Genomic DNA, 16,849 nt, shown 5'->3' on the forward strand with positions numbered 1-16,849 from the left:
TTAGCGTAAAAAGACATTGGGTGGTCATCCTTTGTTACGGTAGGTAGAAATTTAAGACTGGACATGCACAAATGAAAACAAAGGGTTTGCTTCAGGGGGGGAACACATCACTTTACTAATACATTGATGCTATGTAAATAGGACTGTATTGTTATGTTGTTATTTTAAAAAACTGACTTTAAAAGCTTTGAACAATTCTGCATGGAAATATACTGGTCATCTTTTAAACAGTTTTTTTTTTCTTCCTTCTAACCAAAAAAAAAAACTGTCTACGTCACGTCTAGAATCTATCTGGACACTTATCGAATCTTTATGTTGTAACAGTTTCGTGAATTTTATCTCCGTGCGCGTGCTGATATTGTATTATATGTAGATTGTATTATATTATATGTAGATTGTATTATATTGTATTATATGTAGATTGTATTTTATGTAGTTGGAAGTTCCTTGCACTCAATGCACAATTCACGTGTCTAGGGGAGCGCCTAAAACATTGATACACGTAGAAATAATTCCTTTTTGTGATAATTAATCCAAGTTTAATTTTCATTTATTTCGAGACGGTCCACACACACTTGAACATTACGTCGACACACGCAAATTCTTTCCTATACAGGCCAGCCGATGTACTGTCCTGCTTTTTAACGTGTCGTTAAAGTTGGATGGGGGTTTTAAGAAGTCCCCGCTATAAACAGATAACCTGAATGCATTATTTGATATTTTGTTTCTCTACAATTTTTTATTCCAGAGCGCTACATCTCCTTGAGATCATCATCGCTAATGACATTTTTTTTAACGCCATCAAGTCGATGCCATATTTAGTAACCGTTCCCCCCCCCCCCCCGCCTCTGCCTCTCTCGCTTATCTCACGTGAGCGACTTGGTTGAGGCTGAACGCATATATAAATATACCACTGTGTGTGTGTGTGTGTGTGGTGAGAAAACATATCATGAGGCTTTAAATAGCGCGATCTGGCTTAGTGTTGGAGCCAAGGTTACAGCGTCAAACAAAAACAAGGGGAGAGAGAAATGTGTAGGCAATGGAACAAGTGAGAGAAGCCTTGGATGGATCGATCTTCTCTGGAGTCTGGTCACTTCTTCCGGCCGGCCATCACACACCCAGACAGCCGTGGTCTCAATCAATCACTCTCTTCTGCTTGTCGGCTAGAATCTCATAAATCCTACTTTGGGATTAAGCTTCCAGACCAATACTATAAAAAAGTATTGTTACTAAAGTAATTTTTTTTTTTAAAGTTTATTTGTATTCGTTCACTAGATTTAGTTGGAAAGCTAATGTCTCTAGACTGGTATTTCACCTCGGACTGTTGATGTGTGAGCACCATACCGAAGCCGTTCATCTCCTTCTTTTTTAAAACAAATTCTTGTCTGCCTCTCGTGTTCCTGTCTGTGTTTGAACGGTGTCTTCATGCTGCCTTAGAGTGTGTCGGGCGTGCAGGCATGTGTCTCGAGTAAGATAGGTCTCTTCCGTATTGAGACATTTCGTTTGGAACGTACATTCAACGGTTTTCGTTGTCAATAACCGGAACTACAGATAAGTGCAAACAAATGAATAAAGGAACAGTTTGTCAATAACAGGAAGTACAGTTAAGTGTAAATAAATAATTAAATAAACAGTTGGTCGATGCAAAGGTCAGAGCATCGTGTCGGTATAGATTTTGTTGGTCATTCTATGTCTAGGAAATGTGTGCTGTGCTTCAGTGGCATAGAACAACTGGTGTTTAGTCCCAGTTCTGCTGAAAACTGTGGATTTCATTCCACATTAGTCCGTGAGAATCTTTCGTTTTGTCCGTGGCCTCTTGTACACAATTCCCCCAAGTACCTGTCAGCAACAAGATAACTTCAATCTTTAAATTTGTATGTCTGACTGCGGTCCACGGACTCGACGTTTCTCGTTTTCCGGCGTTTTTTTTTTTTCTTCGGTTAAATTAATGTTCTCATTTATCTCATAGCGTATTGAGCCTCGTTTTACTAATCTTTTTTATATGATTGTATAAATTGTTTTGTTTCCACGAGTTCTGTAACTTGCTTATGGAGTAACAAAAATCTTGTTCACTTCTTATGATTTGAAATATAATAACAGAAATCAGACCTGAGATTTAGGTACACGGTAAATAATGTTAATTCCTTGGTCATTGTGTTGTTTACGAGTTCTGTTTGTTGGTCAGTGTGTTAAGGACGAGTTCGTGTCCACTTCCCAATAAATGTCAGCATTTTGTCTGGCTATCGAAGAGCATGGAGTACATTTATTTATCTTCCTTGGTCATCTCTTTAGACGGACACTGCTTAGTTCTTCGCCCACACTGTCACTCAAGGACAAACTTTGCTGCCTTGAATTCAAGGACAATTTATTTACACCATTTCTTTCTTTTTTTTTTTTTTTTTTAAGTCTCACCCGAGACAGTGAGTTCAAATATGACGTCCACGTTACTGTCTTAAATGTGTCTCATCTTTAAATGACAGCAACACACACACATGCATGTCCAGGGAGATAACTTCTGCTTCCGGGTTATTTTTAATATCTCAGAACGAATACAGTTGGTTTTTTTTTTTTTATTGCACTTTTAGACGTGGCCTTCACGAGGATGATTTTGAGCTGTTTTAAATCTGGGTGTGAAAAATACAAGTGTAGCATCTTGCGTGAATCAAACATAGCCTCAGACGCGCCTAATATTAGATTTCCTTACCGCGTACATACTATTCGAACGAAAAGTCAAGCCAGGCATAAGCTCTTGGCCCATTTTTTTTTTTCACCAGGTTCACTCTCAGGTCACGTTCTTCTCTCCTCACTCTCGCATTCTCTGGCCTTCAAATTGAGCCGCTCATGTCACGTTGCTCTTCTCAGCCCTGCTCCCTAGGTTTTTGTGTGGTTTTCCCAGGAGCGAAATTGTGTTTTTTTTTTTTGTTTTTTTTTACTATTATTTTCTTCAATCTACCAATCTTGGGTTGCCGAAATTTTCCTTAAACAGTTCTGTCATGTTTTTTTTTTTTTTTTTCACTCGAGCACTTCTTCCTGTCTTGCTGGTAGCGATAAAAAATAACACAATACAAATAAAAACTAGATCTAATGCTCGCCACTTAGAAGTTCTCATGACCCTCTCCATTGATTGGCTGGCAGCCACGCTTCAGTGGACTTACATAAAACCTCTCTCTGACACCTGGTTAGTTGGCATTTAGTGTTTCAGCCTTCTGCTCCGTCGTGTTGCGGAGCGATGTCCATCTTTTGTTGGTTGTAGGTGACCTAACGTCTATGCATTCTTATAAGTGTTCACTAACTTTGCGTTACGGTTGATGTGTTGTGACTTGTTGTTGTATCGTATAGCAATATGGAGGATTCTCTCGTGCGCTCTGCCTTCGGCCTCGCAGAGGACTCGAGGAACAAAGGCTAGGATTAAATGATCTAGTTCAGTGATGCCCAAAGTACGGCCCGCGGGCCAGAACCGGCCCGCGTCGTGGTTGCATCCGGCCCGCCGAAAAGTCGGCACATAAAGTAATAAATTCTCTCCCCTTCAAAAAAAAAAGTTGAAAATATATCTTTACCTTTGTTAGGGCCCTCACTTGTTTCTCTGATGGATTGGTACCATGACCTTTAACGAGTATGAGTTTGTGCAATGGAACTCTGAATGTAGAATCTACCCGGATAAGTGAATGGATCTTTTTTGTGGAACATGATAATAATCCAACATAGTTTGTTTTGTAGAGAAAGCCTGGATGTTTAAAAAAACAAAACATATACAGTGGCATTATAAAACAAATAAGAAGCCTTCTTGGTTTGAGCCTTCTTGGTTTGATCTGCGTATAAAAGATTGGTTAAACTACGCCTAGTGATTTGACCAAAAAAGAGACAAGAAAATAGTTGGTGGTAAAAGTAGCTACAATGCTGCTCTCATTTTAAGTAGAAATGAAGCAACATTTTTTAGACGCGTAAAAAATGATAGACTTTAACTATCCCATTAATTAATGTAAGAACTAGATCCAATAGTTTCAAATGGTTTCAAGTGAATTTTGATTTCATATTTTACCATTATGTTGATGTGGCCCGCAACACGCGTGTCGAAAGTTAAAATGGCCCGCAGGTCAAATTAGGTTGAGCATCACTGATCTAGTTGAATGGGAGAGGGGGAAGCCTCCGGAGAAAAGTGTTTCTGTCTCAATCCTGACCTCTAGGTAAAATACTTCCCTTAGGTCAAGCGTCTTCGTTGTCAATTTTCCCTTATTATCTCCAAGTGTTTGCATATTTCTCTTCAATCACAAAACTGCATTTCTGAAAGCCTTTGGCAATTATTTTTTTTTCTGATAGCTTGATCTATAAACCATAACAGCAAGATCTAGATCTAATAATAGCTGCCACTAGCAAAGATGACATTGAACCACAGACCTTTAAATCGTTAGTTTTCGAATTATCTCCAAGTGTTTGCATATTTCTCTTCAATCACAAAACTGCATTTCTGAAAGCCTTTGGCAATTATTTTTTTTCTGATAGCTTGATCTATAAACCATAACAGCAAGATCTAGATCTAATAATAGCTGCCACTAGCAAAGATGACATTGAACCACAGACCTTTAAAATCGTTAGTTTTCGAATCGCATGATCGAAGTGTGCATGGTGGGAATGAACGTCTGATTTTCTGAAGCGCATTTTGTTATCCGAACAATGTAACACGAATTATTTTTGTTAATACACTCATAAATACAAGTAGAAATAGATTAACGACAAGGCCGATTTACAAAACACACACAGGCTTTATTCTACCATATTAGATAACGAACAGCAACCCACACTTCCGAATCCGCTAAGGGAACTTACTCTCACACATTACATCATATATCAACAATTTTCATCTAGTGTTAAATAGCATAGACCCAAGTTTACTTTCATAATTTATATATAAATAGTATGCACTTGGAAGACCAAAAGTATCTCTCTCGCTTCGATCTAGAGGACAGTGGTGAGATGAGGCACATTTCCAAAAAAAGCGCATTTGTACTTTGAGATTTAATTGTGACAGTCCGACGTACAGACAGCACAACAAACAACAAAATGGGGGAGGTGGGCACATTATTGCCACAATTTAAAGAGTTTGCTGAGTCCTGGGTGACTTGTGACAGCCTGGTTGATTTTGCACCCACACAGCATAGTGTATTTATGGCAACACAGTGTAGTTATGCTAAGAAGGTCAACTTCTCACTAGCAGCAAGTGTGTATTGTTTTGTTTTTTTTTTAATCGATCAGAGACTATAGTTTTGTGTGGCGTATTTATTTAACATTAGACAATCTTTAGTACTCAATAGATCCAAGTGTAACATTAGATATGTCAAGAGATTGATGATGTATTTAATCAAAATATCAACTTTTCTTGTTGGTAATAATGGTTAAATTACATTAGAGGTGAATTGATTCTCTACAGTTATATATTTACGTTGTATGATGTGCGGTGTATATCAACCAAAGATGACCTTAATTTCATGTATTTATAACATCTTGTTTTTTTTTTTTTTTTAATTCTTATCTACAAAGTGTAATGGATATTGTGTGGATAAATTCGTATAATGATTTTTTGTGTGTAAAGAATCAAAGTATTGTGTTCAGATGAAGTAACGGTATCCTAATGTTCACTTACACTGAAGACTGGGCTATAGCCTGTTACGTGTTTCATTGCATGCTTGTTAAGCCTAGAACTATCGATCATAAAGTTAGTTCATATATTTGACTGGCATTGTCTACATTCTGTTACTTTACTGTACTGAAAATGTGTTGTTGTTTTTTTACTTCATTAAGCTACTAGGAAAGACCATGGCCATTACATTATTAACCTCTTGAATAGTTTAAAAAAATACATTTAAGTCAAGCACTTGTGATTGGTAATCGTTGGATTTGAGATAATGGGCATTATGGCATGTTTTATTCTGGGAGGACTTCCAATCATCAAATTAAAGAGGGGAATGAGAGTTTGGATAGTCTGTATTCTAGGACAGAAATCCATTAGTTTGGATAGTCTGTATTCTAGGACAGAAATCCATGAGCTGATAGTTCTTCTTTACTTGTTTAATAACCCCCGGATAGACGAGAAGGAAATTGTATGGCCTGCACAATGACCTGGCGTTACTAGATTTATTGATATTTACTCTTGGTGATTAGCCTCATACCGTGTGAACCAACAGTGTACGTATTCCTCTGCTATGCCTGAAAGCACGTAGTCCCTGGCGTGTTTTGAAACTCAAAACTGTTGTCCAGATTTAGCCAGTAAAACGTGTTTCGAAAGGTGTATCGCTGTACAAATACCTTTTAGGCTTGACTTTGTGTGCGGATTAGTGTTTCTGCTCTACTGAACAACGACCTATTTTTTTTTTTGTCGTTTTCTTGAAATTTTCTTGAGGCTGTGCGTGCATGCGTAGGCATATTACAGCACATCTCGCCGTACCTGCACCACTTGAAGTGGTGAACGCATCGCGGAGACTACACACTGGAGAGTCTGAAAGTTTAGGCCCTGGATTTGAGACAACAAAATTTAGCCACCTCTAAGCATTGGCAAAAGTTCAATACCAGAACCACTTGCCGTCACTGTCACTTTTTACTAAGCTTTAACTAAGCCTACATCAACTCACTTTGTCTGGTAGAAATATTGAACGCGTTCTGGTAGAAATATTGAACGCGTTATTTCTACCACACCCATTCTCTGATCAGGTTGAAACATTGCACAATTAAAATTGTACCCAACAAAACTTGAATGATAAAAAAACAACGACAATTGGTCAATTAATTACTGGCACCGGTAATAAACTATTTTGTTTAATACCAAAAGGGAAATGAATCCTTCGGTATGAAAAGATATGGCTATGTGGGGTTCTGTCCCCTTAGATAATTGTACACGTTATTTCTCCCACGCCCATTCTCGGATCAAGTTGAAACTTTACACAAACATAACAAAACATGAATCAATTTTAAAATATTTACAAATTAGTAAATTAATTGTTGTTAATTTGTGTGTAGAATCAAGCAAGAAATGATATAGACTTTGGCAAACATCATGTATGTATCCTATTTCCCAGATAAACTTCTTGACCTTTCCCAATATATTATGCCAGAGAGAAGTGTTTTTTCTTTTGTGGCCAGTCGCTCTGTTGGCTTAGAATGCACGCTTCAAGGAAGTGGTTGCTATTATCAATGTCATTTCAAAATGTTGTGTGTCGCCGGTACCAAGTGTCATGCGTCGCCGGTATAGTGCCCATTTATAACATATATCTATATATATATATTGTTGGGAAAGGGTGGCGGTGTAAAATTATATCTTGATCATGGCAAGATATGTTGTTGTTGTAATTTTTTTTCCCTCTGTAGCTTGGATGTTTGTCGGGCTATCTCTCTATTCTTTTCTATGTTGGCCCCTTGAGGTTTTTAAATATTTTTTTTTAGTCTATAGTTACATTTTCTTGGGTTTGCGTTCGGAACTGTTCAAGAACAGTAACAATGCAGAAATAGTTCGTAGTGTGGTACATTTGGGGGCGTGGATAATATCTGAAACAAGCTAAATAAAAATTATTTTTTTTTTAAATAAAAGGGGAGGGGGGAGTACTCCGCAATTCCAATTATATCTCAATGATGTAGAAGTTATTTCTTTTATTCTAAATTAAACATAATAATTAATTACCAGTTGATATAAATGTTAGCTTTGTAAAAAAGAAAATAAAACAATAGTGGTAGGGGGGTTATCTTTCCCTTATTGTGGTAGATTAGAAATGTGCTAAGCTTCTTCTCGTGAACATGTCGAGGTGGTGAGCAGGTTCTCGGAAATAATGGGGCAAATGTAGGGGCCTAAAAGGTTTACAATCATTACCGGGTGTTCTTTTTTTTTTTGTTTAGAGAGGGATCAAACGAGGGGAAGTAGAAGTGTAGGCCATTGTTGTTTTGTCATACCCGAGGTCTTGTGTGTGTGTGTAATATCCACAAGAAAAAAAGGTTGTAAACAGCTGCATTTATCTATTATAAGTCGGCCATCTAGCATTGGAGCATTGTGAATGAAGATCCCCGTTTAAGCATAAGAGCATTAATGTCTAAAATGCTAATTATATTTGGAGGCGCCAAAGTTAGTGTTTGTTTGTTTGTTGTTGTTGTTTTGTGTTTGTTTGTTTGTTGTTGTTGTTTTGTGTTTGTTTGTTTGTTGTTGTTGTTTTGTGTTTGTTGGTTTTGTTGTTGTCGTTGTGTTTGTTTTGAAAATATTTCAAGTGCCAGTTGATTCAGGGGGGCCCAAAAATAAGATTCGGGTGTAGGGCGCTTGCACGCCACAATAATGTTTAAAAATAGAACATGTAAACGGCCAAATTCAAATGAGAGGGGGGGTGGAGTATCGTTCAGTTTTGTTCTTTTCACTTGACTGCACATGATAAACTTAGCAACAGAACAATATTTGCGTCCCCTCGACATCGCGTCCGCCAGACGAACCTTGTTTGTGTGTTGTGTAGATTGTATAGTCGGTGTGTGTGTGTGTGTGTGTGCTTGTATAGTCGGCGTTGTTTGTGTGTGCTGACATTCAAGGTCGCTCTGTTAGCGAGGCCGTTGGAGATTATACAAGAAATGCTGCTGTATCTTATCGGGAGACAAGCGAGGCTGCCCATGTGTGTGTGTGCGTGCGTACTAAAAGCAACCAGATGGGTTTTTTTGAAATCATCTCCATTATATTTACCTGTGCTAAGCTAGACCACCAGTTGGGACCCTGGGTCTTGCACACTGGAGTTACTGGTCTCGTGACCACCATAAAATGTCAGTGTTGCTTAGAAGAGATGCAGAGTCCAAGGACACTCGTGCTTGTTCGGTCCCCTCACTATTGTTGACAAATAGTTTGACGTGGAAGCGGCGTTGGTACAGTGGCATCGCAGTTACGGGCGGTCCTCAACATCTGTGGACTGGCTCTTTTGCCGTCATCTTTGATTTTCATCGATATTATTGGGTACACGAAGGTTTGAGGTCGCCGTCGGGTAGATGTCCGGGACTCTCACTTCTTGGTCTCGCCCTTCCTTGTTGGCATTGCCATCCTGTTTCTAGTCTCTCTAGCGTCCAGCAGTTTTAGAACCTTGAAAAAACATGCACCTGTCCTGTTTATTTTAATACAGCACAACAGCTTATGAATATTTAAATCATGCTAATGTCTGAAGGTTTTTAGGTGGTGGTTGTTGTTGGTATCTGATGTTACGGTACATTAAATGAACATTGTTATCCACTAGTTGGGCCCTAGATATATATCGCTCGAGTTGTTCGTGTTTCAACATTCAGAAACGCAACTATTGCGACATTACGATAAAATTAAATCATTCGAATTTTTTTTTTATTGTCATTTAGTTTTGTTTTCATGTATGGAAGATAACTCTAGCTAGCATTCGGGTGTATCAACTCTTCAGCAAATGCTGTATAGTTCGTTCCTCGTGAAAGGATAACCTCTTCTGTCCTCCAAGGGGCTGAGGGGCTTTACACTGCGTCTTTTTGTGCCTCGGCTGGTGAGACCAAAGTGTGGATTAGCTAAATAGTTTATAAGGTATAGGATAACTTCTGTACACTATTTAACACTGGGAGATCACAGTGCTAAACTCTTTTAATTTTCGCAGAAATCAACGTTTATTTTCTAGTTGGCAGCAGTGTTGTTTCAATAAAGCGCTTTTGACATTAATTAGTTAAGTAATTCACCCCAGAATCAATGCCATTTTTTTAAAGTTCCTTCTATGGGCTCTTCATTTCTCCCTATTCTTTTCTTTCTTTTTTTTTTTTATATGACTGTATTTTCTTGTTTGTATAACGTAAGCCGGATTTGATACACAAAATAGAAAACTCAAAGAGGAGATTACTGTGTTTACATTTTCTCACGAAAACCCCCGTACACTACACATGCGCCACTTTGTCCTATAGTTTTATACATTACACTATGCATTGATTTCTTTATTTCTGAAACAAAATTATAACTGCTAAAAGTAATTACAATTAGAACAAGTTATTAATATTATAGTGGTCAAAAGGCTAAGTGCGATTGAACATGGCTTGAACTTGGCTACCTAGAATGGGGGTCGAGGTTCGACACCCGACTCGGGCAGAGTTGTGCTTACTGAGCGCCTAAAGGCAGCACGGAAAACCAACTCCTAGATACCCCCTCCCCTCCACTGGTCCACAAAAGAGATTGGACCAAAGCGCTCTGAGCATGCTATAAGCATGAAAGTAGCGCTATATAAAAATAGCTATAATAATAACCAGCAGGACAGAACGTAGTCATTCTAAATGCGTGTTACCTTGGTTAGAAAGTTGCTAGAGCACAAACTCCATTGCTCTGAGGCTGAGGCTTGTAATGAGTGTTCTCTCTTTCCTTCCAGAGCTCTCCTCCCTCCAGGACGGCCTCCCAATCCAAGCGTGAACAAAAGAGGCGCCCCAAACCAAAGGATGGCACCATTCTTATCTGTGGCGTTTGCGGGGACAGGGCGCTGGGCTACAACTTTGACGCCATCAGCTGTGAGTCGTGTAAGGCTTTCTTCAGGCGTAATGCTCTCAAGGCCAAGGTCAGTATGTTCTTTTGATTTCCTTGTGTGTGTGTGTGTGTGTTCATTTCCATTGTTTCTGTTTGGTTTGTTCATTTTTAGAGATCTATGATGGACCTCCACAGAGGCGCATTCTTAAATGGGGTAGTTCCGGATCTCTTCTCAGTCACGTGGGTGTGTTGTTTACATTAATGACCTCATTGTAATTTAAACATGAAAGTAGTCTAGATCTAGACATCTTTAAGTAATAAAACGTACGTTACAATAATTCACTAATTTTTATGATTATTTAGTAGGTCTACTAGATCTAGGCTAGCACTAAATCTAGATCTACATCTTATCATAAGAAGATATTGCCATGTATAAGACCATAGTCACGTGACTTTTGATAAAGTAGGTCAGAGATTCGGAACTACCTCATTGTCGCCAATAGAAGAGATGGTCGTTTACGACAGTGTGGTTCTGTTCTTGGTCCAACGTTAGCCAGTGTGAATCCTGTGATTGAAATACAATACATTTAAAGACTAATGTCATGTCTAATAGTTAAGAAGCGTGGTCGAGAGGCGCTTGAACCTGGCTTGGCTTGGCTACCTAGAGGGGGGCTCGAGGTTCGACACCCGACTCGGGCAGAATGTGTTTACTGAGCGCCTAAAGGCTGCACGGAAAACCAACTCCTAGATACTGCCCCCCCCCAACTGGTCCACAAATGAGATTGGACCAAAAGCGGCAATGAGCATGCTATAAGCATGAAAGTAGCGCTATATAAAAGCGATAATAATACATATATGTTAGGAAATGAAAGAAAACAAATGTATACACTCCGTGTCTTGGTTCTTTAAACATTCAGTAAATAATGAGTTATATCCCCTGTCTGGCCGATGAATAATGTCTCATCACAAGGAGTTGCCTACCATTACAGGATTAAGGCCCCAGCATAAGGTGAACTAGAACAACCTGTCTCGAAATGTGTGGCTACCAGGTAGTACCTATCTAGGGGGTTTAAGCTCGAATCCTTAACTTGATATGTTTGCTGAGAGCCCAAAGTTTTCACGGAAAGTTCCCCCCAACATGTCTATGATTGGATCATAGGGAACCGAACATGCTGTAGCATTAATTCTAGTTAAACTATAATTAAAACTCCGTAAGCACTACATGGCTAGTCAAATAGTCGTGATTCGGTCAAAAATCCGCAAAACTTGTGTCTTAAACCTTAACACTCTCCTTTTATGCAGAGCTTCTATATGGTCTTTATATTGATGACTTGTTACAATAACTAGAATGTAGAGAGCTGACTTGTTACAATACCTAGAATGTATAGCGCTGGCTTGTTATAATAACTAGAATGTAGAGAGCTGACTTGTTACAATAACTAGAATGTATAGCGCTGGCTTGTTATAATAACTAGAATGTAGAGAGCTGACTTGTTACAATAACTAGAGTGCAGAGAGCTAACTTGTTACAATAACTAGAGTGTAGAGAGCTAACTTGTTGCAATAACTAGAATGTAGAGAGCTAACTTGTTGCAATAACTAGAGTGTAGAGAGCTAACTTGTTGCAATAACTAGAATGTAGAGAGCTAACTTGTTACAATAACTAGAGTGTAGAGAGCTAACTTGTTGCAATAACTAGAATGTAGAGAGCTAACTTGTTACAATAACTAGAGTGTAGAGAGAGCTGACTTCAAAGCAAATCCATTTTTTTTAAATATGTATTTAAAAAATGTGCTTGCTTAAAGTAACAATACTGAACAAAAAAAATGAAATTCAATTTTTAATGATGCGAGTTTACTTCAGCCTTTCGTGTTCAGTGATCGATGAGTCAATGTGAGACAGGTCACGTGTCTCTCCCTTCTCTAGTGGATGGTTACAATAGGATCGCTTCACATACTAAGTTAGAACCGGTTTATTCTAGATCTAGATAACTTTTTTTTTTTCAGAGGGAGAATCGGTACACTGGAAGTAGGGGTTCGGGTAAATTAGATGTAAAAAGATTGAAGAAGTTATAGACGGACAGAGTGATCAGTGAATGTCATTGATTAGTTGTAGGGTTGAACTTTGATGACAATGTGTTTACACTGACACTGTGGAGGCCCAACTACGAATGTTAGTATCCGAATGCTTGTCATTCTCAGCATGTATGTGACGTTGTCATCCGAATAAAAGGTGAACGTTTCTCACTAGATAAGAAAGCACATTTACGTAACATAAATGGTGTCCAGTCCAAGGCATACAATAGCTACTACATGTTAATACTTCCAGAGATTTTTGGTGCTGGTAATAGGGGTAAACAGTGAAGTCCTAGACACACACAATCTGGTGAATCTGTCAATTCTCCTTAGCATAACATTTCTCTGTCTCAGTGTACAATCGCTAGACTACACTGTACACCATCTATAGGCTACACTATACATCACACTAGGCTACACTGGACTATCAACTAGGCTACACTGTACACCATCAATAGGCTACACTGTACACCATCAATAGGCTACACTATACATCACACTAGGCTACACTGGACTTTCAACTAGGCTACACTGTGCACCATTACTAGACTACACTATACACCATCACTGTGCTACACTGTACTATCACTAGATTACACTCTATTATCACTAGACTGTATCATTCTGTCACGCTGATCTATCTTTAAAAAATGAGTGGAACCCATTAGATGATAGGACTACCAACTATGATTTTCCATTTGACATCTCTTTCAATGGACCTCATTCACCAATCGTAAACAAACATTTAGCCACGTGATAATATTGCTAAAACAATGAAAATTACGTATCACGTGACAGCCTTTATGGATTGCGTATTTTGTATAGAAGAGATAGAGAACCCAGTGGCTAAATGTTGTTTGTTTATGATTGGTGAATGAGGTCCAATGTATTTGGTAACCTTTACAGCCTTTCAGCAATTTAGGTAGGGCTGAAACTTTATATCCAAGTCCCAGGAAACTCTTTAGGCATATCCTGAGCTAGCCAGAAAACCAGTGACTTGGCAGAATTTAAGTCATTGGTTAATATGTATGACTAAATGCATGACGCGTAGGACGTAATCATCTTCTTTTTAGAAGTAACGTCTGTATTATGTAAGATAAGATAAGATAAGAAGATCCATTGTCTTTCCTACAGAAGTAACTTACCACTATACTTTAATACCTCAATTTGACACTGAAACATTCTTCTACACTCTAAATACACTGAAACATTGGTCTACATTCTAATACACTAAAGCATTCTTCTACACTCTAAATACACTGAAACATTGTTCTACATTCTAATACACTGAAACATTCTTCTACACTCTAAATACACTGAAACATTGTTCTACATTCTAATACACTGAAACATTGTTCTACATTCTAATACACTGAAACATTCTTCTACACTCTAAATACACTGAAACATTGTTCTACACTCTAAATACACTGAAACATTCTTCTACACTCTAAATACACTGAAACATTCTTCTACACTCTAAATACACTGAAACATTGTTCTACATTCTAATACACTGAAACATTGTTCTACATTCTAATACACTGAAACATTCTTGAAACATTGTTCTACACTCTAAATACACTGAAACATTGTTCTACACTCTAAATACACTGAAACATTGTTCTACATTCTAATACACTGAAACATTCTTCTACACTCTAAATACACTGAAACATTGTTCTACACTCTAAATACACTGAAACATTGTTCTACACTCTAAATACACTGAAACATTGTTCTACATTCTAATACACTGAAACATTCTTCTACACTCTAAATACACTGAAACATTGTTCTACACTCTAAATACACTGAAACATTGTTCTACACTCTAAATACACTGAAACATTGTTCTACATTCTAATACACTGAAACATTCTTCTACACTCTAAATACACTGAAACATTGTTCTACATTCTAATACACTGAAACATTGTTCTACATTCTAATACACTGAACTATAAAATACAAATAGATGTCCATTTTGTTTGTTTATATACATTGATATTTGAACGTCTCTGAAAGTTGTCTGTTTAGTCTTGTTCTGTGGCTGCTGATTTCAAATTTTAATATGTTTGATGTCTGCTCCATTCTCAGCCCTTCACCTGCAGCTTTGAGGGCAACTGTAAGTTGGATGCTCATACTAGAAAGTTCTGCTCTGGATGCAGGCTAAAGAAATGTTTCACCATTGGTATGAAGAAAGAATGGATACTCAGTAAGTCTAGATGTCATGGTTAGGAGAAATGTTTTATGAATCATTGTCTGTCTGAAGATGTTGCACCATAAAGTTAGTTGCATTTTTTAGTAAACATTTAACTTTTTATGTTGTTGGTTTTTTTATGCAATATAAGAAATGTGTATCTATGGCTGAGAAAGTTGTTAGCTTTCAGTGATGTATACAGAAAGTGTTCAGGATCTGTCTTTTGAAAGGTTTACACTCTTACATTTTTGTGGGCACTGTTTTTTTAAGCCTTACATAATGTAAGTTCTAAGCTCTTTACCTTGTAGCATGAGCCTATTTTAATTGTATAGTTGGCAACAGTGATCTTACAATAGTGTGTCCTTGACATTGTTTAGCTTTTGGATTGATTTCAAAATCTTTCCCAATCTTCCAGGTTTTAGTATCTCAATGTTTTTCACTTTTTAAGTTTCATTACATTGCCTCCACATTTTCCCTAATCTCATTCTCTTCTCTTTCTATGTTACTGTATTTTAAAGCTTAATTTTAACCAGATGTTAAACATCAAAAAGAAAAAGTGATCAAAGTGGGGATAACTGTGTTTAAATCTCCAATAAAAAAGAGCAGAAATGAAAAATCTCATGTATCAATATACACATTTTTTTTTTAGGCTTTTCACTGCTGTAAAAACAATATTTAAAAAGATTCAGATTTCAAAACAAAAAGTTTCTTGACAAAAAGTTTAAAATTCAACTTCCAAATATTTTTGATTTAAGAATTTTACAAACTTTTAAAAAATAATGTATCACTATTTCAGATGAAGACCAACTGGTTAAAAGGAGGCAGCGCCAACAGAGTAGAGGTCATGGGTCATCGGGTAATCCTGACATTCAGCCCTGCTCGTCCACCTCTAATGATCTCAATGGGGACGACTCCTCAATGCCGCCATACATTCACCAGAATGGCCCTGTTTCCCACCTAATGCCTGGCAGTAACAACAGCAATGACTTTATGCCTCTGACTCCAGCAAACTACTTTGACACTGCCTCCCCTCCGCAGAAGCGGCAGTACTCACTTTCGTTTGACGGCTCAGGCTCGCCCACCTCAACCACATCTCCCCCCATCCCCTTCTCAACACAGCTACAGCGAAACCCCTTGCAAGGGAGTCTCAAACCGCCAGTCGAGACTTTGGCTAAAGTGCCCAAAGTGGAATACCCACCAGAGGAGGTAGAACCCTTCTGCAGGCAAAAGTCCTTAGACTTTCAGGATCTGGTGGACTCGACCGACGAATTGTCCAACTGCTCTCTCATAAAAGAGGAAATAGTGGACGACAGGGAAGACTACACCATTCCCCTGAACCCAATAATCAACACCAGCCTGCGTGAATTAGAAGCAGTCTACAATGAGATCTTTGAAGCTCCGTACATGCCGGAGCACTTGCCCAAGTTAATGGAGAAACCCAAAACTGCTAATCAGCTGTTCAACATGACAGACATCTTTATACGGCGACTCATTCGCTTTGCCAAGCACATCCCTGAGTTCAAAAGTCTCAAACAGGAGGATCAAATACACCTTTTGAAGGTGACAGTGTGTTGTCATTGTTTTTTTGTCTAGGTTGTTACACTCAATTAGATTTAACAGTAAATAGCTACCATTGGTATAATTGTAACATAATTTTATATAATTATTCTTAAGTTGAAACTCAAAATAACTCAATTGTGTTATAAGATTTAAAGATTGTGCTACTGAAACATGCACTAATTAGTAGTCACTTAAGCGTAGCTGTCTGGTTGAGTGGCAAGTGCTTTGGACTGTAGTCTAATTGTCCTGAGTCATCATTCCCTGACATTCTTCATTTCTGAAAGAAGGTTCAAAACTTGTCAAATAAAACTAGATCTAGATGACAATATAGAAATTCCATGATTTATACTTATTCCCTTTTATTATATTGTTGACAATTTTATCTCTCTGATTGTCCAACATTAAAAGCTAAAACCCCTTCTTGGCTTAGTGGTCCATTTTTCAGATATTGTTCATTCATCATTTTAGCATCACGGCTTCAACAGCCCTCAGGAGTTGCAGCAGCTGGGCTATATGTGTTTGTAGCAGCTATATGTGTTAGTAGTATGTGAT

At 38.0% G+C, this 16,849-nt stretch overlaps 1 protein-coding gene across 2 annotated transcripts in view; it reads left to right on the top strand.

Moving 5' to 3' along the window:
- LOC106065024 (nuclear hormone receptor HR96-like) overlaps positions 1-16,849 on the top strand; it is a 64,577-nt gene that overhangs the window by 39,147 nt on the left and 8,581 nt on the right. For both annotated transcript variants that reach the window (XM_013223763.2, XM_013223767.2), the window contains exons 2-4: positions 10,368-10,550; positions 14,635-14,752; positions 15,534-16,297. In XM_013223763.2, coding sequence (XP_013079217.1) covers positions 10,368-10,550; positions 14,635-14,752; positions 15,534-16,297 — 1,065 coding nt within the window. The remainder of the gene's footprint in view (positions 1-10,367; positions 10,551-14,634; positions 14,753-15,533; positions 16,298-16,849) is intronic.

Source organism: Biomphalaria glabrata, chromosome 1 (genome assembly GCF_947242115.1).
Source record: "Biomphalaria glabrata chromosome 1, xgBioGlab47.1, whole genome shotgun sequence".
Taxonomy (NCBI): Eukaryota; Metazoa; Mollusca; class Gastropoda; family Planorbidae; genus Biomphalaria; species Biomphalaria glabrata.